The sequence below is a fragment of the Rhinatrema bivittatum genome, chromosome 2 (genome assembly GCF_901001135.1).
Source record: "Rhinatrema bivittatum chromosome 2, aRhiBiv1.1, whole genome shotgun sequence".
In the NCBI taxonomy this organism is placed as follows: Eukaryota; Metazoa; Chordata; class Amphibia; order Gymnophiona; family Rhinatrematidae; genus Rhinatrema; species Rhinatrema bivittatum.
The window spans coordinates 754,648,976-754,675,312 of record NC_042616.1 but is presented as its reverse complement, the minus strand read 5'-3'; the positions used below and the strand labels follow the sequence as shown (position 1 = coordinate 754,675,312).

Below are 26,337 nucleotides of genomic sequence, written 5' to 3'. Positions count from 1 at the left end.
GATTGGACGTTTAGGTGCCAGAAATTACTAATTTCAGAGACAGCATCCTTCGAGTGGGACTCTCACAGTCCCACCCAGGTTAGGGAAGCTTTGGTACTGGGTACGTACAGGAAAGGAAAATTTGTTTCAACCTGCAAATTTTCATTTCTGTAGTACCACAAATCAGTCCAGAGTCACGCCCAAAGAGTGTGTGTTTCGGAGAGTCCACGATATCTGTCTTTTTGTCTATTGTCCTCACTGTCTGGAAAATGGTACCAGCTTCATTTTCTCTGTGAAGTAGACAGTAAATTCATGGTTATATGTGTTTTTTTCCTCTGCTCATTCGAGGGGGTTAATTTCTAAGATGTGTTAGGGTTGTTTATTTTACTGTATGTGCTTGGGCAGTACCTGAATTTAATCCACTTTGAAGTGCTAAAAAAAAGAAGCGCGAAAAGCGGAATATTAAAAAAAAATAATAATAATACTGAGGGACTGCAGGTGCTACGCCAAGTTATATGCCATTGGCTGTAAAGATTTCTCTGTCTCCATCTGCTGGAAGGGAGGCAAACGTCTGGACTGATCTGTGGTATTACGGGAACAAAAATTAGCAGGTAAGAACCAATTTTCCTTTAAATTTTCCTTTAAAGCGCTTTTCATCCCCCTAACGAAAACATATCTCTTCAATTCATTTGAACCCATTACTACTTCAGAGATCCAAGCAATTCTAAAGAAAATGAAACCTGCCTCACATCCATTCGACCATATCCCCTCTAAATTGCTCTTGTTAATTCTAGACACCATTTCCAAAACATTGGCAGATATAAACTGCTCACTTGCTCAGGGAATCTTTTCGGACGACCTCAAAATGGCTTCTTTTAAACCACTCCTAAAGAAACCAAATCTGAATCCTAAAGATTCCAATAACTTCCTTCCAATTGCCAACCTTCCACTTATAGCAAAGATAATGGAAAAACTAGTTAACACACAATTATCTGATTACATTGAGGATCACAAAATGTTGTTTTCGTCCCAATATGGATTCCGAAAGGCATTAAGTACAGAATCCCTTCTCATATCCTTGACAGACCACCTCATCATGGGCCTTGACAAAGGTCAATCTTTCTTACTGATACTCCTGGACCTTTCGGCAGCTTTTGACACCGTTAACCACTCCATCCTCCTAAATCAACTGTCGAACATCGGAATAACAGGAACAGTATTTGCATGGTTCAAATCCTTCCTCAGCAATAGAGGCTACAAGGTGAGAATTCATAATAAAGAATCATCCCGTTATAACTCTTCCGTAGGAGTTCCCCAGGGGTCTTCCTTATCCCCCACATTCTTCAACATCTACCTTCTTCCACTATGCCAGCTACTAACTAAACTGAATCTAAAACACTTTCTAAATGCAGACGATGTCCAGATCCTGATTCCTCTCAAAGAATCCATTACTAAAACACTCGAACTTTGGGAAAACTGCCTCCTAGAAATCAACGACCTCCTCACTAGTCTAAACCTGATTCTAAATACAGCTAAAACAGAACTCCTTCTCATCTCCCCGGAAAACAGTAATGCCATCTTAAGTCCTCCAGCCAATCTACAAACCATCAAAACTAGAGACTTAGGAGTAATGATCGATAACCGTCTGAATTTAAAATCATTTATCAACCAAACAACCAAGGACTGTTTCCATAAACTTCAGGTTCTGAAAAGAATAAAACCACTCTTTCATTTTCATGATTTCAGAACTATTCTACAAGCAATAATCTTCTCCAAATTAGACTGCTGTAACTATCTTACTCTGTCTCCCCTCATCTCATATCAAACCTCTTCAGATGGTCCAAAATGCCACAGCCAGAATACTGACAAACACAAGGAGAAGAGACCACATATCACCCATCCTCAAAAACTTACACTGGCTACCAGTTCATTTTAGAATTATGCACAAGTCCATCACCATGATTTACAAAGCCATCCATTACCAAGCTCCCCTACACTTACTTATCTCTCTCAAACTACATACCTCTTCCAGACCCATTCGAGAAGCATACAGAGGATCACTACAGGTTCCACACACTAAAACCACTCATCATTTTGCATTTAGAAATCGTGCATTCTCAACAGCAGGACCTACGATTTGGAATTCCATCCCACCTGATCTCCGACAGGAACCTTGCCTTCAAACATTCAGGAAAAGACTTAAGACTTGGTTGTTCACACAAGCCTTTCATGACCCCAACTAAATCGCAATCTCCAATAACCATAATCAGTCACCTCAGACATTGTATATATTTGCTTTACCATATGTTATTTCCTATAGCCTTCTCTTTCCTCTCCCAGTTGTGATTAACCCCTGTTTATTGTAACTTCACTATTTCGTATCACTTATTTCAGTTGCATGTTCTGTTTACACTTCCTGTTAATTGTAAACCAGCATGATGTGATTGTATCATGAATGCTGGTATACAAAAACTCAAAATAAATAAAAATAAAGAAATTTTGTGTAGATAATTACACAAATTAGCAATTTTTGCAAAACTTACCTAAATTTCTATGTGGCATAGTTAGGTTTTTTGCATTAAAGTCAATGCTTTCACACAAACTTTAATGCCAAAAAAATGCAAATTGATTATCACTATGCATAAAATACTGTGCAATTTGCAAGGTAGGTTTGTACACTGGCATGCATGGGTAGAGGCTCCATTAAAAACAATTCTCTTTAAACCAGGGTTTCCCAAACTATGAGTTAGGACCCCAAATGATGTCACAAATGCCCCAAATGGCAGTATTCATCACATGCAAGCAGCAGCATTAGTAGTGGAAAGCAGAGCGGGGCCTGCCTGAATTTCTGTGATAATAAGAGGCCCTGCACTAGCTCACAGGTGCTGTGCTGACTTTCATTACTAATGCTGTTGATGCTTGCAGATCACTGTCAGGCTTAGGACCAGCCATGATGGAAGGGGAGAGGTGTGTGTGCATGAGCCAGTGGAGATTGCCACTACTCCTCTTTCCTCAACCACTAATGAATCTACCCAAGCGAAGAATGTTGCCCCTGTTATCAGCTTATCCTTTTCGTCACATCAGTTGTCAACCATCATTGGCCTGAAACACAAAGATGGCTGCTGCTGACCCTGGCCACGGGGATGTTTGGAAAAAGGGCAGTTTGAAGGATAGTATCAGATGCAGGAAGGGTTTTAACGTTGGATCCACTGGACAGGGTTTGGCTATGGAGGATGAGTGGGGGGGGGGGGGGGGCGGCAATTAAAGATGATCAACTAGGGGATGTAAGAGAGGAGCTGGAGGGTTAGAGGGAATGTGAAAGAGGAGTTAGAGGAGAAAAGGTAAGGCTGGGAAGTGCATGAGGGGGGATGAGAGAGAGAGAGTAGATGACAGAGGATCAATTGGGGGTTATAAAAATTGGACAGAGAGGATCAGAAAGGGGATAAGAAAAGGACTAAGAGGTGGGGTGGATTGGGCTGGGGAATGTGAGACAGGATTGACTGGAGGGGTGGAGATTGAAAGAGGGGGTCCACTAGAGGGGATGGAGCTTGAGTAACAGTAGAGGTTGCGAGAAAAGGATTGATTCTAGAAGTGGAGATTAAGAAATGGGATCAGCTGTAGAAAAATACCCATTGCTGACACGCTGATAGTCATAATAGACTGTATTAACTTAGATCAACCTGTTTGGTGTGCATATTCTGTTGTAAAATAGAATCTATTTCGTAGATAAAACAAAGTGTAATTTATTTCACCATTTACAATGCTGTGCTTTTGGATGTTACAACACCACAAAATGAAACAATATGACCACAGCAGAAACACATTAATATCTCAACAAAGCATAATCTATAATTCAGTGGCACCAGATTGAACCTGAAGAAATATTCAAATGAACAAATGGCGGCTTAGAATTACCATCAACCAAATGGAATATTTGGTTTATTCTACCCATTTAATAAATATACACCCCCACCTCCTCTATTTATGATGATAAAGATATATATATCTATAGATATATATGTATAGCTATATATATCTATATAGATTCCTTCTTAAAGAACAATCAGCATGGAAGATTGCTTGAAACTACAAACCATACCTTTAGAAAAAGTTTAAAATAATGAACATTTTACATCTTAAAATGACAAAGCTAAAAACTAAAGGGGTAATATTACATAGCCCCTGGTGTAGGTTAATGCACATGAGCACATTTAGCTCAGGTAAACACGGTAAGCAATTTTCTAAGGAAACCAATTTAGGTAGTTTCCCTTTGAAATTTGCCTACAGTGCATGTGAACTAAAAGCAATTCCGTACATAGGCAAGGGCAAATATTTTCTGGAAAACAGCGTGAATACATTTGAAAAATCAAAATTTAGTTCCATTTAGTCTGAATCAAGTTTACTGCATCATTTCCCTACTTTGCAGTCTCTCATCCTCAGGTACACCTGCCCTCAATGCAAGTAAAAAGTATGCATGGTGAAGTATGGACGTCTACACATACTTGTAGCTGGGCAGAGGAAGGCAATTTTCAAAAAGGCCCATCCTACCAAATGACTGAAAATTGTTCTCTACATGCGTCACTCCAGTGGAAAAGTTACTTTTACTAATAAAACTGGACTATTTCACTACATTCCAAATGGGACAAAAATCTAGTGCAAACTCAACCAATATTTGCAATGGAACATTCCCATCTCAAAGTAAAAAAATATATTGTTTGCATGCTCTGACTACATAAGGAATTATCAAGTCTAGAATTGCATGTTAACTTACAAAAGCATTTTATGAAAAGTTTTTTGAGCGATAGTGCATTACAGTTGCTGTGAGAGGATGGAGAGGGTTACAATTACTTTGAAGCACACCTGTTACAGACCCGTTACTTCAGCCACCATTGTGCTTATTTTCTTGGTTTCTTTACCTGCCTACTAGTCCCCGCTTCTGATGGCATCGCAGATGGATGGATGAAAATGTGGATAAAGCAAAAACAATCGCTTTTTTAATTCCATAAAACATGTTAAAGAGTCTGTCTTCCAAAATACAGTACAGCAAATTCTAAGCATGATGATAAATACAAATTTTTCATGTTATACATATACTGCAGCTGTACAATAGATTCACTTAACACTTGTATGTCGATTTAATCCTAAATTGTAGCTTGTAGAGAAAGATACTAATAGATCACGTAAAACAAATGTTTTAAACTGATTCATAAAACAGTCAGTCCTCAGGTCTCAGATTGCAGCTCTTCACTTGAAATGCTCATTTCACTGTAGGTATATTTGTCTTCCAGCAGTTCTTTTGGATGCAGATTTCTTGTTTTATCTGTGTGCATGTATGAGATTCTGACCTTAAAAAAGGTGATCGTATTTTTAAAAAAACATGTTGTGAACATTTTAGCCAGCAATCTCATTCACTGCTATGATTTCCATCTTCGGAATCCAAGGACCATGCTGCACCCATAACAAAACGTCACAGCAAAGGCAAAAATCTGAAAAACAGCAAGCAAAAATGGATTGTCACATTAGAATTTTCTCTTACTGCACCTAAAAATGTTGCTTGTGCCAGTGCTTCCATGACTGACTTGCTGTCATCACTTGGTTTCTGCTTTTCCATATAATATTTGTGACCCACGGACTGACTACAAACTCAAACACTGGCAGCAAGAGCACAGTTAGTCACCGAGTACATGCCTTTATTCCAATGCAAGAGGATGTTAAAAAGAACAGCATAGCATTTGAAAAATTGTATACTTTTCACCAATTCTTTATTCCACTAATATGGCTACAGCTTAAAATCAGCCTGAGAAAGTTTGTACCTTTTTTCCCACAATACATTTCTCTTCCTCAGTTTTTGCTATCCATATATAAAAATGTTTCAGGTGCTTTGTCAGGCTCATGCCCTTTAATCTACAAACCCCCCCCCCCCCAAAAAAAACAAACCAAAAGATTAATATTAAATTACAACCAAAATATGATTTTTAAAAACCAACAAACTTAGCAAGGGTCATGTATTGAGTATATATACTTAGCACCTTTATACATACACACACTTAGGGGCGGATTTTCAGAGCCCTGCTCGCCGGTGAGCCTATTTTACATAGGCCTACCGGCGCGCGCAGAGCCCCGGGACTCGCGTAAGTCCCGGGGTTTTTGGAGGGGGGCGTGTCGGGGGGGCGGGGACCGAGCGCAGCGGCGTTTTCGGGGCGTGTCGGCAGCGTTTTGGGGGCGGGTACGGGGGCGTGGCTACGGCCCAGGGTGGTCCGGGGGCGTGGCCGCGCCCTCCGTACCCGCCCCCAGGTCGCGTCCCGGTGCGCAAGAGGCCCGCTGGCGCGCGGGGATTTACTTCTCCCTCCGGGAGGCGTAAATCCCCCAACAAAGGTAAGGGGGGGGTTTTAGACAGGGCCGGGCGGGTGGGTTAGGTAGGGGAAGGTGAGGGGAGGGCGTTAGAGGATTCCCTCCGAGGCTGCTCCGATTTCGGAGCGGCCTCGGAGGGAACGGGGGTAGGCTGCGCGGCTTGGCGCGCGCGCCGGCTATACAAAATCAATAGCCTTGTGCGCGCCGATCCAGGTTTTTTAGCAGATACGCGCGGCTCCACGCGTATCTACTAAAATCCAGCTTACTTTTGCTTGCGCCTGATGCGCCAGCAAAAGTAGGCCAATTCGCGCTATTTGAAAATCTACCCCTTAGGCAGGGGTGGCCAACTTGAGAGCCACAAATGATATTGTTTTCAGGATATTTACAATGAATGTACATGAGGTGGATTTACATGCACTGCCTCCATTGTATGCAAATTTACCTCATGCATATTCATTGTGAATATCTTGAAAACCTGGTCTGTGTGTGGTCTTGATGGCCACCCCTGTGTTAAGGAGTCAGTTTTCAGAACATTTACTTCTAATTACTTGCATAAATTAAGCATGTTCACACCTAGTTATATTCACGCACATTCTATTTTATAAACATCTAAAGTACACGTGTATTTTTGGTCTTTTTAAGCACACATAAAAGGGGTGGTCTAGGGACATTCCAAAGTGGGGCCAAGAGATATGTGTGAAAGTTGCTATTTTATAAGAGAACTTGTGAATATATATTTGGTAACTTATGGGTGTAATTTTACACCTAATTATCTTGCACAATTGATAGACTCATTTATTATCTACTATTGGTAGACTGGGAGATCTGGATGAAATAGAGGGCGTGAACTCGTGAAGGCTTTGGCAAACCAATGCTTTAATATATTCTGACTTTCGCATGTAAACCTTGGTTATACACAAGCAAGACAATTGTTTTGCACGTAAATTATACGCTTGTATGTTTTTAAAATGGGTAGCAAAATGTTGAGATTACTTACTTGATAATCTCGTTTTGCTTAGTGTAGACAGATGGACTCAGAACAAGTGGGTATAGTGTGCTCGTGCTAGCAGTTGGAGACGGATCTGACGTCAGCACGGGTACATATACCCCCACAGGAAGTGAAGCTCTTCAGTAATCTTACTTGCAAAAGCTGTTATGGATATATGTGTACTGACGATCAATGAAATAGTGAAAACAGGATTCCCCTGACCGATTGATAGGAGCTGGAGACCGCCAGCATTCCCAACCGGAAGGCGTCGACACCTGCAGAGTGGACGCACTCATGTAAGAAGTGATAAGGCTTACCATGAATCAGTGAAACCAATGTAGACAGGTAGCTGGGCAGGATGCTGAGTCCATCTGTCTACACTATGGAAAATGAGATTATCAGGTAAGTAATCTCAACATTTCCTGTCGTGTAGCCAGATGGACTCAGAACAAGTGGGATGTACAAAAGCTTTACTCCCGGACTGGGCGGGAGGCTGCTTGAGGATCGTGTAAGACTGCCCTCGCAAATGCTGTGCCTCCCTGACCTGGACATCCAGACGGTAGAACCTGGAGAAGGTATGGAGAGAGGACCACGTCGCCGCTTTACATATTTCTGCAGGCGACAGCATCCTAGATTCCGCCCAAGATGCTGCTTGGGCTCTGGTAGAATGAGCCTTGACTTGAAGAGGTGGTGACTTCCCGGCCTCTACGTAGGCCGCTCTGATAACTCCTTTAATCCAGCAGGCGATGGTGGGCCGAGAGGCCACTTCACCTTGTTTCTTCCCGCTGTGAAGGACGAACAGATGGTCAGTCTTTCGTACTGTTTCTGTCATTTCCAGATATTTGGGCAGCAATCTGCCAATGTCGAGATGGTGTAGCAAACGCCCGTCTTCTGATTTCTTCAGTCCTGCCGTAGTTGGCAAGGATATGGTCTGGTTGAGGTGAAATTGTGAGACTACCTTAGGCAAGAAGGATGGAACCGTGCGAAAATGGATAGCCTCAGGAATGATTCTGAGAAAGGGATCACAGCAGGACAGTGCTTGTAGCTCCGAGATGCGGCGTGCTGAACATATAGCCAGCAAGAACACCATCTTCAAAGTGAGAGAATGGAGAGACAGGCCCCGAAGGGGTCTGAAGGTGGATCCCGTGAGGAAATCCAAAACTATGTTGAGGTTCCACAAAGGCACTGGCCACTTCAGTGGCGGACGAATGTGCTTGATTCCTTTCAGGAAGCGAGAAACATCTGGATGCGTGGCAATGGTCTTGCCATCCCTCCTGGGACCATAGCAAGACAGTGCAGCCACCTGAACTTTGATGGAGTTGAGGGAGAGACCCTTCTGAAGTCCATCCTGCAGGAAATCCAAAACAATAGGGATTGTAGTCGCATGCGGATTGGTGCCGTGAGTGTCGCACCAGTCTTCAAATACTCTCCAGATCCTGACATAGGTGAGGGATGTGGAGAACTTGCGAGCTCGGAGGAGTGTATCTATCACTGGCTCCGAGTAACCTCTTTTCTTCAGTCTAGCCCTCTCAATGGCCAGACCGTAAGAGAGAATTGAGCTGGATCCTCGTGAAGGATGGGACCTTCTGCTGCTTGGGCCGAAAGGACTGGTTCCTGGCCTGAGGACGAGGTGCCTGGTAGCGACCACTAAAGGGAATGAAGCATTGGGAGCTTCTGCCTCTGGATGGCCTTGGAAAGGCGCGCTGGTTCCTTCTGAACCTGTCTTCCGGCAGTCGAGGTATAGGAGAGGCACCCCATGTGCTGGCCAGTTTATCAAGGTCGCTGCTGAACAGGAAAGAACCCCTAAAGGGCATTCTGGTGAGGCGTGTCTTCGAAGGAGCATCGGCTGACCAGTTCCGTATCAAGAGCTGCCTCCTGGCAGCTACAGAAGATGAGATCCCCTTGGCTGTTGTACGGACTAGGTCGGATGCAGCATCCGTGAGGAACGAGAAAGCGGACTCCATGTCTTCCGCCGGAGCATTGTTCCTGACCTGTGACAAACAGGAACGTGTCACCACTGTGCAGCAGGTTGCGATTCGCAAAGACAGAGCTGCCACCTCAAATGTCTGTTTCAGGATGGCGTCCAGTCGCCGGTTGTGAGGTTCCTTGAGGGCCCCCCCCCCCTCAACTGGAATGGTAGTGCGCTTGACCACCGCGCTAACCAAGGCGTCCACCTGAGGGCACACCAGCATCTCCTTGATTGCCGGATCCAGGGGGTACATGCCTATCAGGCCCCGACCCCCTTTGAATGAGGCCGCTGGTGCAGGCCATTCCAGATCTATCAGTTGCTGTGCGGCTTGCAAGAAGGGAAAATGGTGGGCTGTAGGACGAAGACCTTCCAGCAGAGGGTTCTGTGTAGATGGCACCATAGTGCTGGGGCCTGTAATATCCAACTCCGCCAGGCACTGAGATACTAGGTCGGAGAGATCTTCCTTGGGAAAGAACCGCCTCATGGTTGGATATGGCTCCATCCCCGAGGGAAGTTCCTCCTCTTCGGAGGGTTCTGATTCAGTTTCCGAGACATCAGGGTCCGCCTGAACCGGACTGCCCGGAGGCGGGTGTGCTTGCCCACGATAAGGCGCGAAGGTCCAGGGGCAGGATCCGCTGGAGCAGCAACAGGAGCAGCAGCAACAGCAGGGCCTGGACGGGAAGCTGATTGCATCTGTACAAAGGCATTGATCCCCTTAAAGAGATCCACCCAGGAAATGGAGGTGGTCTCAAGTCGTCGGGGTACCAGGTCCCCCGGGATTCCAGGTTGTTCGAGACTGCCTGCGAGATCCGGGGTGGCCCCTGGGGAACTGTCAACAAACCCCGGTTGAGACTGGTCCTGGCCCGAGGCTCCCACTGCCTCCTTACATTGGACACAAAGGGAGTCTGGCTCCTCGCTGTGCGTGGCTCTGAGCTGGCATGCTGAGCAGAGGCTGAGGGCTTTCACGCTGGAATCAGCAGGCGCCGCCACCGGGGACACCGGGGCATTCGATTGTTCCATTGCGCGCTGAAGAATATGCGCTCAATATAATATGCGCTCAATATAAATACAATATGCACTCAATAATATGCGGTCAGCTTCATAACGCAGAGATCTGTGCTATCTTCCCGGAGCCACCACAAGGCTGCTTTATACGATACAGGCGCCTAAGGCCGACAAAATGGCGACCTCCGTGGCGTGCCGCATACAGGCAAGGCCGCCGATCCTCGTACTTCGGAGACCAAAAGTAAAAGTTGTACGCCTTACCTGATCCTCGGCGCTTCCCGGTGGAACCCGGGCGGTCTCCGGCTGAGGGGAGAGAGGGGAAATATCTTCACCGCCGCGCTTGAGGAATGCACCCGCTGCCTCCCAAGTCCACGCCGGGACCGAGGCGCCTCTTAGCCCAACCCAAGCCCTTCCTGCTCGGGGGCTTGGTCCCTGCCGCGATTCGGCCACCGGACCAAGGCCTAAACCTCCGAGGGATCACGGAAACCACTTCGGGAAACTCAACTGGGTGAGGGACCGATTGGTATCACCGCAGGAGTGCGGGGCTCGATGTTCCTGTAGAAATTTAGTAAGTAGAAAGTAGAAAATAGAAAGTAGATTGGAAACACGCTCAGCGAGCGTGCAGGCTCTCCAAACTGCTTTGGAGACGGAAATTACTGAAGAGCTTTTCACTTCCTGTGGGGGTATATGTACCCGTGCTGACGTCAGATCCGTCTCCAACTGCTAGCACGAGCACACTATACCCACTTGTTCTGAGTCCATCTGGCTATATGACAGGAAAATACATGCTTTCAACATATTGCAGATATTCATGCAAAAAGAACTATATGCGCATATATTAAGGGGTACACATACGAGTATTTTATAATCTATTCTTGCCTGATACATGCAGATTATAAAATTCAGTAGTAGATATCTGCGTGGCCATATATACATGTAATCTCAAGATTGGGATACAACCATACCGGGCTATAATTTTTTAAGGAAGGACAGAGAGGACAGAAAAGGGGGAGGAGTGGCTCTTTATGTCAAACACAATATCCAAGCATCTGAGCCACAAGGAAGATGGGGCAAAGCAGCAGCATTATGGGCAGTCCTAAAAAAAAAAAAAAAAAAAAAGATGATGGGGCATCCATTTTTATTGGAGTGGTTTACAGGTCTCCAAATCAAATAGAAGAACTTGATCGAGATCTGGTTGAAGACATAAAAAAAATGTGAAAGACTGGAGAAGTGTTTGAGATTTTAATCTGCCGGATGTAGACTGGAGAATCCCTTCTGCAAAATCTAACTGCAGAACAGAGATAGTGGATGCCGTGCAAGGGGCTCTGTTCAAACAAATGGTAATGGAACTCATGAGGGAGGGAGCTATACTCGATTTAGTGTTCACTAAAGGAGGTAGTGTCTCTAATGTCCAGGTGGGAGCCCACCTCAGCACTAAGGATCATCAAACGGTATGGTTTAATATCACAAATAGGATATGGAGAAGTCACACGAAGACCCGAGTTTTGCAGTTCAAAAACACGGACTTTGTTGAAATGGGGAAGTACCTGGAGGAAGAACTAGAAGGCTGGGAGAAAATGAGAGATGTGGAACAGTGGGCCTCACTAAAAGGAGCAATTACCAAGGAAACTAATCTATATGTTAGAAAAGTAAAGAAGGAGAACCAAGATGGCTGCCACACCATGAGCATGGGAACTCCTTAGCTCCTTACATATTTCCTCATGCTGCACTCGAAAAGGGAAGCAAAGATTCGTGAGGTTCTTACCTCAACCCCTGATATTTCCTTGCGACAACCACGAATTGAGGAGGTATTCCGCTTCGCGCAGCAGACACTGGAGAGGCAGGCCGCTGGCGGTGATGGAGAGCGGCCGCCCGACGCCCTGGCCGAGGAGGTGTCACTCAGCCCCGGAGCGCCAACAGTTCCAGCCCTGTCCTACAAGCCTCTGAATGAAGAGGGAATGGAACAGCAAAAAATAGTGCCGTGGCTTTTACCATCCAATAGCCTTGATGTCCCGTGTATGGCACCCATCCCTCCTACACCACCCTACCCTTCATCCCCCCTTCTCTATTATTGCCCCTTCATTCCCCTGCGACCCATCGCCTCCCTCAGCCCCTCCTCCTCCACCTCCCCCCACCCCCCATCCCTCGCACCACCTCCCCTTGTACATAATTAATTCTGTCTAACTTTGTCTAATATTGTCTAATTTTGTCTAATATGGTTTATTATATGTAATCTCGTTTTTAACTGTGACGCACGTTGGCACCACAGTAAAGTTAACTTACCTTTTAACTATCTATCTATCCTCCACCTATCATTGTAATTTCCTTTCTCAGTTACATGTAAACCGACATGATGTTTTTTTTTACGAATGCCGGTATATAAAAGTTATATACTCACTCCCCCACCCCTCCCCTATCCCTTCCCCCCACCCAACCTCACCCTTTCCTTCTCCCTCTGGACATACCAGGCTAATAACTGCCTAGGACAAACCTATGTTTTGTATCTTACAGTTTTTGTTGATTTATATATTTATCTCTCTCTAATTGTTTCTTAGTTTAAACTCTGCACTGTCTTCCATTGCCCAGGTTTTATGCTCCCTGTTTAATGTAACTTTACTTTCTACCTTGATGTTAATTGGTTTCCCCTCAGTTACATTGTAAACCGGTACGATAAGACCTTGTCTTGAGCATCGGTATAGGAAAAGAAATTAAATAAATAAATAAATAAAATAAATAAATAAATAAATAAATAAATAAATAAATAAATGTCTCCCAGAGAAGGGATGGGGCAATCCCATTGACTTCAGAGAGCCTGTCAAACCAGGGCTCCAGGGACAACAATGGCGTAACACGGCAAAAAGAAGTAGGCAAGGATGGCCTAATGCAGCAAGGAGGTAAGGAGCCTGAGTTGCAGGTGGTGTTAGCTCCGATGGAAATGCCAGAGAAAATAACTCTTGCTGAAATTTGGAAGGTATTAGCAAAGATAAGTACGGCGATAAATGATTTAACAAAGGCTGTAAAACGTAATATGGAGGGAACACAAATTTTGGAAAACAAAGTTCAAGTGGTTGAAAAATCTTTGAACAAAGTGGAAATAGAAATTAAGGATATAAAAGAAGTACAAACTAATCTCATAAAATCAGAGAATATGGTAATGAAGAGGATGGATTTCTTAGAAAATGAGATGACAAGAAATAACCTCATATTTTTTAATTTCCCAAAGACAAAATGGGCGAAGCCAAAAGATCTTTTGAAAAGTTATCTAATTATTATTCTGGACTTTTCAGAAACAAATATTCCAGAGATTTCCAAGATATACTATCTTCCTGGAAAAGAAATAAATTTGCAGCAAGAAGAGCAGGACAATATTGCCTTTGACAATCTTTCTGACTTTTTGGAAAAGTCCTATGAGGCTAAAATTGAATTAAGAGCTACTTTGCTTGTGACTTTTATGCAGGCTATGGATAGAGATATTATACTAAGAAAGTCATTTAAGAAACATATACAGCTTTTTTTATGGAGCTCAAATAAGAGACTTTCCGGACATAACTAAAAGAATACAGGAGAAAAGTATTTCTATCAATGAAAAATGAGGTGCTTTCTAGAGGCGCCAAATTTTACCTAAGGTTTTCTTGTAGGTGTATTTTAATACATCAAATGATAGATATATTTTTCAGATCCAGACCAGCTACGTGTATACTTAGACTCACATTCCTAACAAGCTGCAAAAGGTGTTGGTTAATGTAATTATCTGCTGCGTGACATGGTGTTACAGTCTTATTATTATGATGAATATTGATTCCTATGATTCCGCTTAGAATTTGGTTCTCCCATCATTCTTATAATATTGTATTTAAACTAGTTCTTATAAAATATGTTACTGCAATTTATATTTCAATTATTTTCTGTTAACATGGTTTTCAATGTATTTGAAACTAGCTGTGTCCGGCCACGCGTTGCAGTGGCAGAGTCAGGTTCTTTTCCCCCCCTCCCCCTTCCCCTTGCTCATATACCTCAGTCACACATCGTCCTCCCCCTCACTCACCCCCCCTTTCCTCCCCTGTCCCCACTCCAGCTCTTTCCCCCCTCACCCCTCCCCCTTCGGTCACTAACCCCCCTTCACTCCCCTGTCCCCACTCCAACTCTCACCCCTCACACTCACCTCTCCCCTCTGTGTCTCTCCACTGACACTCACTGCCCCCTTCATTCACCCTCCTCTCACTGTCACCTCTCCCCGCCTACTCCCTACTCTTTTGTCAGTGACACCGCACCCTCTCTCAATCTCCTTCCCTGATTCTGAACCCCTCCGGCTCGCAATGCCCTCCCAGCTGCCCCCCCCCCCCCCCACGTCCCTCTCCCTCTTGTGCGGTTCTGCATGGCCCGCTCCCGAAGGCGCGAGGTCAGCGAGGATCCCTCCCTGTCGTGCACGTGAGCCGTACCAGATCGCCGCCGCAGCTCCTCCCAGGTGTCAAATTTCGGCCGGCCAACACCACCACGCCCGATATTGCTGCCGGTCCGCCGCTGCTCCTCCCAGCACCATGTTGATCCCGCTGTGCGCGATGTGCACCACTGCTGCCCCTGCCAGCACCATGTTGGTCCCGCTGTGCCCGACGTGCGCTCCCGCCCGCACATGCGCAGTACAGCAGCTTCATTTCCCAAGGTAGATAGCGTGTGTTGCATGTCTGTCCAACAGATGTCGCTGTTTTCCCCACACACATGTAAAACGTGTTTTTTTCTGTAACCGTATGACATCTATGTATTCTAGATAGAGAAGAACCTTGCCGAAAGTGAAAGCAAGGTTGTGTCCAAATTTGAAAGCAATTGGTGCAGTAGCTGAGCCTGGTTAAGTTGAAAAAACAGCACAGAGCAGTAAAGGTTACAGTTTGTGTGTTTTTTTTTTTTTTTTTACCCCAAATGAACAGCACCAGCAAAGAATAGTTTAAATATGCAAGCACACTTTCCTGGCCTCCCCCCCCCAACCCGGCGAAATAGAGCAACCCACGCTACAGCCCCCCTCTCGGGAGATGTGGAGAATCAGTGCCCCCCCCCCTGTGAAAAACGTGCGGCGGAAAATAAGAACGGTCCCCCACCGTGCTCTTCCCCGGCTACATGTGTAAACTGCCAGCCGGTGGCGAGGGTGTGTGCTAGGGTTTGTTCCGCCGGCTGCCATGTCGCAAAACTTCACCGGTGAAAGTGGTGCGTCATGATTCCTGACCTAGTAAGGGCAAATGTCCGCTGAGGATATGGCGCCGACGGGCTGTTGCCCTTACTATGTCACATGGTGTATCGACGTCATTGTTGTCTCTGTATAGCATAGTAAGGACAAGGTCTGCCGGCGCCATTTTTGTTGCTGACATCCGACGGCCCTAATGAATGCGATGTGTCCCGGACCGTTCCTGTGGTGCCGGCGGAGAAGCACGGACTTGTTTCAGGTGTAGTGTGTGATCGGAGTGCAGTGCGTGGGTGGGTGGAAGAGGGTATTTTAATTTAAATTCGGAGGGTGTGTGAAATGCGTGGCTTCCCAATGTAGCAGCCAGGAATTCGTGTTTTGGTGTGTTTTGGGAGGGTGGGTGAAGTAAGTGACATTGGCAGGTGTGTGAGTGGGGGTGTGTGGTGTGATGAGTGTGGATTTCTGTGTGTTATAAGGGAGTGTGAATGAAAGACAATAGCCCGGGGTGGGGTGTGGTGTGTGAGTGTGTGTGAAAGGTGTAAGAGGTTGCGCTTGCGCTGACGGCCACCAGATGTCACTGTTTTGTGAAAGCAATTTTTAAACGTGTATTACCTGTCACAGGTGTGACCTTTATGTAATGTAAGTGTATAAGATCCTTCCCGTATGGGAAGTGAATGTTGTGTGCAAATTTGAACGCATTCGGTTAAGCGGTTGGCGAGATTAGCGACGACATACAAACTATTTAACATTTTTATTTATATAGATTGAAACTTCAATAAAAATAAAATAAAAAAAAGAAAAGTAAAGAAAAGCAAGAGAAAAATGAAATCTATCTGGTTCTCAAAGGAGGTGGCTGATAAAATAAGAGCTAAATGAACAGCATTTAAGAAAAATAAAGGATCCCAAAGGGAGTATCACAAGGAAGAATATCTGGTGGAACTGAGGGAGACGAAGAAAGTAATCAAGAAAGCAAAAAGTCAATCGGAAGAAAGGATTGCCAAAGAGGTAAAGCGAGGTGACAAAACATTTTTCAGATACATCAGAGAAAGAAGAAAAGTCCAACGTGGTATAGTGAAATTGAAAGGGGAAAAGGATCAATGTGTGGAGAGAGATGAAGAAATGGCAGAAATATTAAACAAATACTTCAGTTTCGTGTTCACTAAAGAGGACCCTGGAGAAGGATCGTTTCTAGTTAACAAGAAACTGGAGGGGAGTGGAGTAGAAGAAACTCAGTTTACAGAAGAGAACGTATGGGAAGAGCTAGGAAACCTGAAAGTGGACAAAGCCATGGGGCCTGATGAGATTCATCCCAGGAAGGATGTGCTGGCGGGTCCGCTGCATGACCTGATCAATAGATCCCTAGAAAGAGGAATGGTGCCGATTGATTGGAGAAGAGCAGTGGTGGTCCCACTTCACAAGAGTGGGAGCAGAAAGGAGGCTGGAAACTAAAGGTCGGTTAGTCTCACCTCGCTTGTGGGGAAAAAAAATGGAGTAATTGCTGAAAGAAAGAGTAGTGAACTATCTACAGTCAGAAGAATTGCTGGACCAGAGGCAGCATGTATTCACCAGGGAAAGGTCCTGTCAGACAAATCTGATTGACTTTTTTTGATTGGGTGACTAAGGAATTGGATCGAGGAAGAGCGCTCGATGTCATCTACTTGGATTTCAGCAAAGCTTTTGATATGGTCTCGCAAGGGAGGCTTGTGAATAAAATGGGAAGCTTAGGAGTGAGTGAGTGCTTGGAGAAGAGATGGCTGAGGGAGGATATGACAGAGGTCTGAGAGGTCTTGAACGAGTAGATGTGACTCGGTTATTTACACTTTCGAATAATAGAATGATTTTTTACCCACCGGTGAGAAGTTGTACATGTGCATGCGATGCAAAGAGCTCCTGGCTCTCAGAGAACGAGTCCGATCTCTGGAGGCTAGAGTGGCAGACCTGGAGGAGCTGAGGGAGACAGAGAGGTATATAGATGAGACCTTCAGGGACATTGTAGTCCAGTCCCAACTTCAGACTGGCAGCCCTGGTGCTGCCTTGGAGGAAGAAGGTCTCATAATGGGAGAGCACCAACCAGGTGTAGCAGGAAAGGATCCTGTAGCAAGGACCTGCTCTCTAGGTAATGCATTGTCCTTTCGCACTGAGGATATCTCCCCAAGGCCTACTGCCCAGGAGGGAAGGGTTAGGTCGGCCGTCATAGTTGGTGATTCGATTATTAGGAATGTAGATAGCTGGGTGGCGGGTGGGCATGAGGATCGCCTGGTAACATGCCTAACTGGTGCGAAGGTGGCGGACCTCACGCGTCACCTAGATAGGATTTTAGACAGTGCTGGGGAGGAGCCGGCTGTCGTGGTACACGTGGGCACCAACGACATAGGAAAATGTGGGAGGGAGGTTCTGGAAGCCAAATTCTGGAAGCCAAATTCTTCTGACTGTAGATAGTTCACTACTCTTTCTTTCAGCAATGACTCCATTTTTTTTCCCCACAAGCGAGGTGAGACTAACCGACCTTTAGAAAGATTAAATCCAGAACCTCCAGGGTAGCATTCTCTGAAATGCTCCCTGTTCCACGCGCAGGTCACCAGAGGCAGGCAGAGCTCCGGAGTCTCAATGCGTGGATGAGACGATGGTGCAAGGAAGAGGGATTCAGTTTTGTTAGGAACTGGGGAACCTTTTGGGGAAGGGGGAGTCTCTTCCGAAGGGATGGGCTCCACCTTAACCAGGGTGGAACCAGACTGCTGGCGCTAACCTTTAAAAAGGAGATAGAGCAGCTTTTAAACTAGAACAAAGGGGAAAGCAGACAGTCGCTCAGCAGCGCATGGTTCGGAGAGATGTATCTTTAAAGGATACTAATGATGCATTAGAATTAGGGCATCCCGACAATGAGGTTCCAATAATTAGAAAAGTAGTCCAAGTGCCTGTAACTAAAAACTCACCTGAGCTAAAAATTTCTAACTTATCCCTATCAATTAAAAAGCAGAATAAAAATACAAACAAAAATCAAACTTTGAAATGTTTGTATGCTAATGCCAGAAGTCTAAGAAGTAAGATGGGAGAATTAGAATGTATAGCAGTAAATGATGACATAGACTTAATTGGCATCTCAGAGACATGGTGGAAAGAGGATAACCAATGGGACAGTGCTATACCGGGGTACAAATTATATCGCAATGACAGAGAGGAGCAGTCGGGAGGAGGTGTGGCGCTTTATGTCAGGGATGGCATAGAGTCCAACAGGATAAACATCCTGCATGAGACTAAATACAAAATTGAATCTTTATGGGTAGAAATCCCTTGTGTATCAGGGAAGACTACAGTGATAGGGGTATACTACCGTCCACCTGGTCAAGATGGTGAGATGGACAGTGAAATGCTAAGAGAAATTAGGGAAGCTAACCAAATTGGTAGTGCAGTAATAATGGGAGACTTCAATTACCCCAATATAGACTGGGTAAATGTATCATCGGGTCACGCTAGAGAGATAACGTTCCTGGATGGAATAAATGATAGCTTTATGGAGCAATTGGTTCAGGAACCGACGAGAGAGGGAGCAATTTTAGATCTAATTCTCAGTGGAGCACAGGACTTGGTGAGAGAGGTAACGGTGGTGGGGCCGCTTGGCAATAGTGATCATAATATGACCAAATTTGATTTAATGACTGGAAAAGGAACAGTGTGCAAATCCAAGGCTCTCGTGCTAAACTTTCAAAAGGGAAACTTTGATAAAATGAGAAAAATTGTTAGAAAAAAACTGAAAGGAGCAGCTACAAAAGTAAAAAATGTCCAAGAGGCGTGGTCATTGTTAAAAAATACCATTCTAGAAGCACAGTCCAGATGTATTCCACACATTAAGAAAGGTGGAAAGAAGGCAAAACGATTACCGGCATGGTTAAAAGGGGAGGTGAAAGAAGCTATTTTAGCCAAAAGATCTTCATTCAAAAATTGGAAGAAGGATCCAACAGAAGAAAATAGGATAAAGCATAAACATTGGCAAGTTAAATGTAAGACATTGATAAGACAGGCTAAGAGAGAATTTGAAAAGAAGTTGGCTGTAGAGGCAAAAACTCACAGTAAAAACTTTTTTAAATATATCCGAAGCAGAAAGCCTGTGAGGGAGTCAGTTGGACCGTTAGATGATCGAGGGGTTAAAGGGGCACTTAGAGAAGATAAGGCCATCGCGGAAAGATTAAATGATTTCTTTGCTTCGGTGTTTACTGAAGAGGATGTTGGGGAGGTACCCGTAATAGAAAAGGTTTTCATGGGTAATGATTCAGATGGACTGAATCAAATCACGGTGAACCTAGAAGATGTGGTAGGCCTGATTGACAAACTGAAGAGTAGTAAATCACCTGGACCGGATGGTATACACCCCAGAGTTCTGAAGGAACTAAAAAATGAAATTTCAGACCTATTAGTAAAAATTTGTAACTTATCATTAAAATCATCCATTGTACCTGAAGACTGGAGGATAGCCAATGTAACCCCAATATTTAAAAAGGGCTCCAGGGGCGATCCGGGAAACTACAGACCGGTTAGCCTGACTTCAGTGCCAGGAAAAATAGTGGAAAGTGTTCTAAACATCAAAATCACAGAACATATAGAAAGACATGGTTTAATGGAACAAAGTCAGCATGGCTTTACCCAGGACAAGTCTTGCCTCACAAATCTGCTTCACTTTTTTGAAGGAGTTAATAAACATGTGGATAAAGGTGAACCGGTAGATATAGTATACTTGGATTTTCAGAAGGCGTTTGACAAAGTTCCTCATGAGAGGCTTCTAGGAAAAGTAAAAAGTCATGGGATAGGTGGCGATGTCCTTTCGTGGATTGCAAACTGGCTAAAAGACAGGAAACAGAGAGTAGGATTAAATGGGCAATTTTCTCAGTGGAAGGGAGTGGACAGTGGAGTGCCTCAGGGATCTGTATTGGGACCCTTACTGTTCAATATATTTATAAATGATCTGGAAAGAAATACGACGAGTGAGATAATCAAATTTGCAGATGACACAAAATTGTTCAGAGTAGTTAAATCACAAGCAGATTGTGATAAATTGCAGGAAGACCTTGTGAGACTGGAAAATTGGGCATCCAAATGGCAAATGAAATTTAATGTGGATAAGTGCAAGGTGATGCATATAGGGAAAAATAACCCATGCTATAATTACACGATGTTGGGTTCCATATTAGGTGCTACAACCCAAGAAAGAGATCTAGGTGTCATAGTGGATAACACATTGAAATCGTCGGTTCAGTGTGCTGCGGCAGTCAAAAAAGCAAACAGAATGTTGGGAATTATTAGAAAAGGAATGATGAATAAAACGGAAAATGTCATAATGCCTCTGTATCGCTCCATGGTGAGACCGCACCTTGAATACTGTGTACAATTCTGGTCGCCACATCTCAAAAAAGATATAATTGCGATGGAGAAGGTACAGAGAAGGGCTACCAAAATGATAAGGGGAATGGAACAACTCTCCTATGAGGAAAGACTAAAGAGGTTAGGACTTTTCAGCTTGGAGAAGAGACGACTAAGGGGGGATATGATAGAGGTGTTTAAAATCATGAGAGGTCTAGAACGGGTAGATGTGAATCGGTTATTTACTCTTTCGGATAGTAGAAGGACTAGGGGACACTCCATGAAGTTAGCATGGGGCACATTTAAAACTAATCGGAGAAAGTTCTTTTTTACTCAACGCACAATTAAACTCTGGAATTTGTTGCCAGAGAATGTGGTTCGTGCAGTTAGTATAGCTGTGTTTAAAAAAGGATTGGATAAGTTCTTGGAGGAGAAGTCCATTACCTGCTATTAAATTCACTTAGAGAATAGCCACTGCCATTAGCAATGGTTACATGGAATAGACTTAGTTTTTGGGTACTTGCCAGGTTCTTATGGCCTGGATTGGCCACTGTTGGAAACAGGATGCTGGGCTTGATGGACCCTTGGTCTGACCCAGCATGGCATTTTCTTATGTTCTTATGTTCTTAAGGACTAGGGGGCATTCCATTAAGTTAGCAAGTAGCACATTTAAGACTAATCTGAGAAAATTCTTTTTCACTCAACGCACAATAAAGCTCTGGAATTTGTTGCCAGAGGATGTGGTTAGTGCAGTTAGTGTAGCTGGGTTCAAAAAAGGTTTGGATAAGTTCTTGGAGGAGAAGTCCATTAACGGCTATTAATCAAGTTTACTTAGGGAAATGCCACTGCTATTAATTGCATCAGTAGCATGGGATCTTCTTAGTGTTTGGATAATTGCCAGGTTCTTGTGGCCTCGTTTGGCCTCTGTTGGAAACAGGATGCTGGGCTTGATGGACCCTTGGTCTGACCCGGCATGGCAATTTCTTATGTTCTTAAGGTGGTGGCCTGGATTGCAAACTGGTTGACAGACAGAAGACAATGTGTGATGGTAAATGGAACTTACTCTGCGGAGTGCCGCAAGGTTCGGTGTTGGGACCGGTCCTGTTCAATATCTTTGTGAGCAACATTGCAGACGGGATAGAAGGTAAGGTTTGTCTTTTTGCGGATGATACTAAGTTCTGCAACAGAGTGGACATGCCGGAATGAGTGGAGAGAATGAGACGGGATTTAAGGAAGCTGGAAAAGTGGTCAAAGATATGGCAACTGAGATTCAATGCCAAGAAGTGCAGAGTCATACATATGGGGTGTGGAAATGAGACAGAATTGTATTTGATGGGGGGTGAAGGGCTGATGTGCACGGAGCAGGAGAAAGACCTTGGGGTGATAGTGTCTAACGATCTGAAGTCGGCGAAACAATGTGACAAGGCAATAGCTAAAGCCAGAAGAATGCTGGACTGCATAGAGAGAGGAATATCTTGTAAGAAAAAGGAAGTGATGATCCCCTTGTACAGGGCCTTGGTGAGGCCTCACCTGGAGTACTGTGTTCAGTTCTGGAGACAGTATCTCCAAAGGGACAGAGATAGGATGGGGGTGGTCCAGAGAAGAATGACCAAAAAGGTGATGGTCTTCATAAAATGACTTATGAGGAGAGATTGAAGAACCTAAATATGTATACCCTGGAGGAGAAGAGGAGCAGGGGTGATATGATACAGACTTTCAGATACTTGAAAGGTTTTAATGATACATGGTCAACAACAAACATTTCCGTTGGAAAAAAAAATCAGTAGAACTAGGGGTCACGATTTGAAACTTCAGGGAGGAAGACTTAGAACCAATGTCAGGAAGTATTTCTTCACAGAGAGGGTGGTGGATGCCTGGAACGCCCTTCCGGAGGAAGTGGTGAAGACTAAAACTGTGAAGGAATTCAAAGGGGCATGGGATAAACACTATGGATCCATAAAGGCTAGAGGATGGGAATGAAGAGAAGAGCCAAGGGGATGGCTTACTGAAATGATGATGACTACTACCTGGTGATTACTACCCTTACTCAATAAGCCTTCACACGTTTAATGCAACTACAACATTGCTGTCTGTATCAACGGCAAGAGGAAATGTGGAAAAGAGGATTTGCATTCAGGCAACAACCAACAAGGACTGAACTACATAGTCTGGGTATTGCGGCAGTTACTACCCTAAACCAATTAAGGCTGATACTTCTCTTTGAATGCACATACAGTATTGCTCTCTGTTTCAACAGCAGGGGGAAATGTGGAAGAGAGGATTTACATTCAGACAACATCCAACAAGGCATTGATCTGTGCAGTCTGGGTAAACAAGCATCGGGGTAACTTGCTTGATGCAGCGGTTACTACCCTTAACTATCAAGCCTTATGATTTACCTTGGATGCAACTCCAACCTTATTCTCTGCATCAATGGCAGGGGGTGGCAGGAAATTTGAATCAAACAGTTACCAAGGGCCCTGAACTTGGTGGTCGGTGAAACAGATAAGTATGGGAATATAAGTGTGGGAGCTTGCTGGGCAGACTGGATGGGCAGTTTGGTCTTTTTCTGCTGTTATTTCTGTGTTTCAGTATTTCTATGTTTCTATATAGGGCCATGCACAATTGTTTGAAAGTTACCCTCTTTGGTCTTGTTTTCAACAAAATGTAACAACCCAGTTCCAACCTGATTTCACCCCTAAAATAACACACACTGGATTATACAGAGACCAAATGTGGATTCCCTGAAAGTGTTGAATATTACTGGTTTTGCATCTTAAGGAAGCAGATTAATAAAATTTCTCTTAATCCCCCAAACATTTGTTTGTGTCAGACATTTCATTCATATCATTTTAGTCGTTATGGACATCTATCTGGGGACTGTAACCTGCTACACCCCCCCGTGCTTATTAGTTTCCCACACTAGCCCACATTGATTGCTGTTTAATCCAATTCTCTATTATGCCTTGCTGTTGAAGCAGAGAGCAATGTTTGAGTTGCATCACAGTAACAGTATATGTATGTTTAAGTGCAGTAACTGATGAATTAGCAACTTACCCCCATACTTGTTTCCCCAGTTCATAAAAGTCAGGCCCTCGGTCGCTGAATGAATCCAATTTCCTTTCTCCCCCTGCCATTGAAGCAGAGAGCAATGATGGAGTAATGCATTTATGGTATCAAGGCTTATTGGTTAAGGGTAATTAAAAAAAAAAAAAAAGTTACTGCATTCACTCTTTTCTTCATTTCCATCCTTTAGCCTTTAGGGTTCCACAATATTTATCCCTTGCCCTTTTGAATTCCTTCACTGTTTTGGTTTTCACCACCTCCTCAGGAAGGGCATTCCAGACATCCACTAACCTTTCCATGAAGAAATATTTTCTGATGTTTGTTCTGAGACGTCTTCCTTGGAGTTTCATTTCGTGACCCCTAACTCTACTGATTTCTTTCCAACGGAAAAGGTTTGATGTTTGCACATCATTAAAACCTTTTAGGTATATGAAGGTCTGTATCATATCACCCCTGCACCTCCTCTGTTCCAGCGTATACTCATATTCTTCAGCCTCCTCATAGATTTTCTGATATTGACCCCACACCATTTTGGGTAGTCCTTCTCTGGACAGTCTCCATCCTGTCTCTATCCCTTTTGAGATAGGGGCTCCAGAACTGAACACAGTACTCCAGGGGAGGCCTCACCAAGGACCTAATCAAGGGCATCACCACCTCCTTTTCCTTACTGGTTATTCATCTCTCTATGCAGCCCAGCATTCTTCTGGCTTTAGCTACCACCTTGTCACATTGCAATCGTCATTTTCAGATTGCCAGAAACAGCTGTCTCTCTATTTCCTCAGAGCGCAGACTTCCATCTCTCCCTCTCGATAATTAGATCTTCAGGAGAAGAACACGTATTGCAGGGCTGCCAGATGCACTCCTCTCTTCCTGGCTTCAACTCCTGGTCATCTTCCCCTCCTTACACAAAAACAAGCCAGAGAAATTGATCCTTTTCTACCTTAAATGATCTCCCAGCATACCTTTAACTTCTTCCTCTGCTGGCTATGCAGTGCTGTTCCCTGGGCAGGCTAAACAATATAACCCTTTTGCCAACTTAACCCTGTGAGTGCTGGATGCTGGTTTTTGCAGAACATTTCACATTTCCTGAGAGCACTCAGGGGTTTTTATTGTATTTTTATATTCTTTCACCTTTGCTGCAGCGTCTTGCAGTCTCTGCAGGGTTGAAAACCCTTTACTGATAGGTGCAAAACAAACACATTACCCAAATCCAGATGCAGCACAATCCATATCCCAAGGCTCCAAAACAGGATATGCTCATGGGGCAGGAATATGGTTTGAAATAGCTTGCTACTCATGGCTAATTCATATTTATGGAAAACACCATATACAGTAAGTAAACTTGCTTTTTTCTGTCGAAAAGCAGGCTGAGTCATTACATATGAGGAGACCTAAGCTGGGGGTTACAGCAGAGCGACTACTTAGTAAGTCCTTACTGTGGAGAATGGAATAGTATGAGACCAGAAACTTTGCCAAACTGCTTGTCCAAATGCACTGTCAGTCTGAGGTGTTGGCAAGACAGTGGTGCAAAGTAAAGGAATGAGCGAAGTCCAAGTTGCAGTTTTGCAGATATCTTCAAAAAGTACTTCTTGAAGATGTGCAATAGAAGCAGAGATGCAATAGAAGAAGCCATGGCTCACTTGCTAATAGAGATGTGCAGCCAGAAAGTATTTGGATTCGGGATACGTATTCGTCGGGGCCCAGATACGTTGCATTTGTTCAATGGCGCCCCCGATACGTTGATACGTGCATTCATTTTCCGGTTCCCATTAAAGTCAAAGGGGGAAGTATTTGCAGCCTATTTTTGGCTGCAGAATTGGGGTTTTATTATCAATTTTGATGAAAACTCTGGGGAGCAATCATCAGAACAACAAAACAGCTCCAAGGTACTTAGACTGTGGCAATGTGGCACCAAAGTGGCATGAATAGCCTAAGGCAGTGATTTGCAACCTTTTATCTGTCGGGACACACCTGACAGATGGTTCTCACATGCATGACACACTGACCCATGATCGTCACGAGGCTAGATGTAAAAGTACAGTTTGCATCCACAGGAACCCCTCTGACCCACAATAATGGATGTAAAGCAGAATTATGACATTCCCCATACAACTCACCCTACAAAAAAGATATGCTGGTTCTGGTGTCATCTCAGTAACAGCAACTCAAACTCCTTCTATTTCCAGGCTCAATAGCCCTACTTATGAAAAGACAGCAGTTTACCACCAATGCATGTCCTCTTGAGAAAACACAACAAATAAGACTGATACAAACGCTTACATGCTAGTAAAATACCTCACGTCTGTCACATACACAAAACCAACCTAACATACTCCCAGGATCTGCAGTAATGCACATAAACTAATCCGCACACAGTTACACCTGTATTATTGAATACACTCAAACAGGAGCAACCCTATCTATGAAAAGGCAACACTACAAATATTAAATCAGGCC

General features: G+C 44.2%; 1 protein-coding gene across 2 annotated transcripts in view; it reads right to left on the bottom strand.

Annotated features, from left to right (window-relative positions):
- Positions 1–3,702: 3,702 nt before the first annotated feature.
- MAL2 (mal, T cell differentiation protein 2) overlaps positions 3,703–26,337 on the bottom strand; it is a 110,905-nt gene continuing 88,270 nt past the window's right edge. Inside the window, exons 4-5 of one of the 2 annotated variants that reach the window (XM_029591942.1) lie at positions 23,872–23,944; positions 3,703–5,465 (exon numbers count right to left, since the gene is read on the bottom strand). In XM_029591942.1, coding sequence (XP_029447802.1) covers positions 5,371–5,465; positions 23,872–23,944 — 168 coding nt within the window. In that variant the 3' untranslated portion in view covers positions 3,703–5,370. The remainder of the gene's footprint in view (positions 5,466–23,871; positions 23,945–26,337) is intronic. The other variant, XM_029591943.1, reaches the window with a different exon arrangement.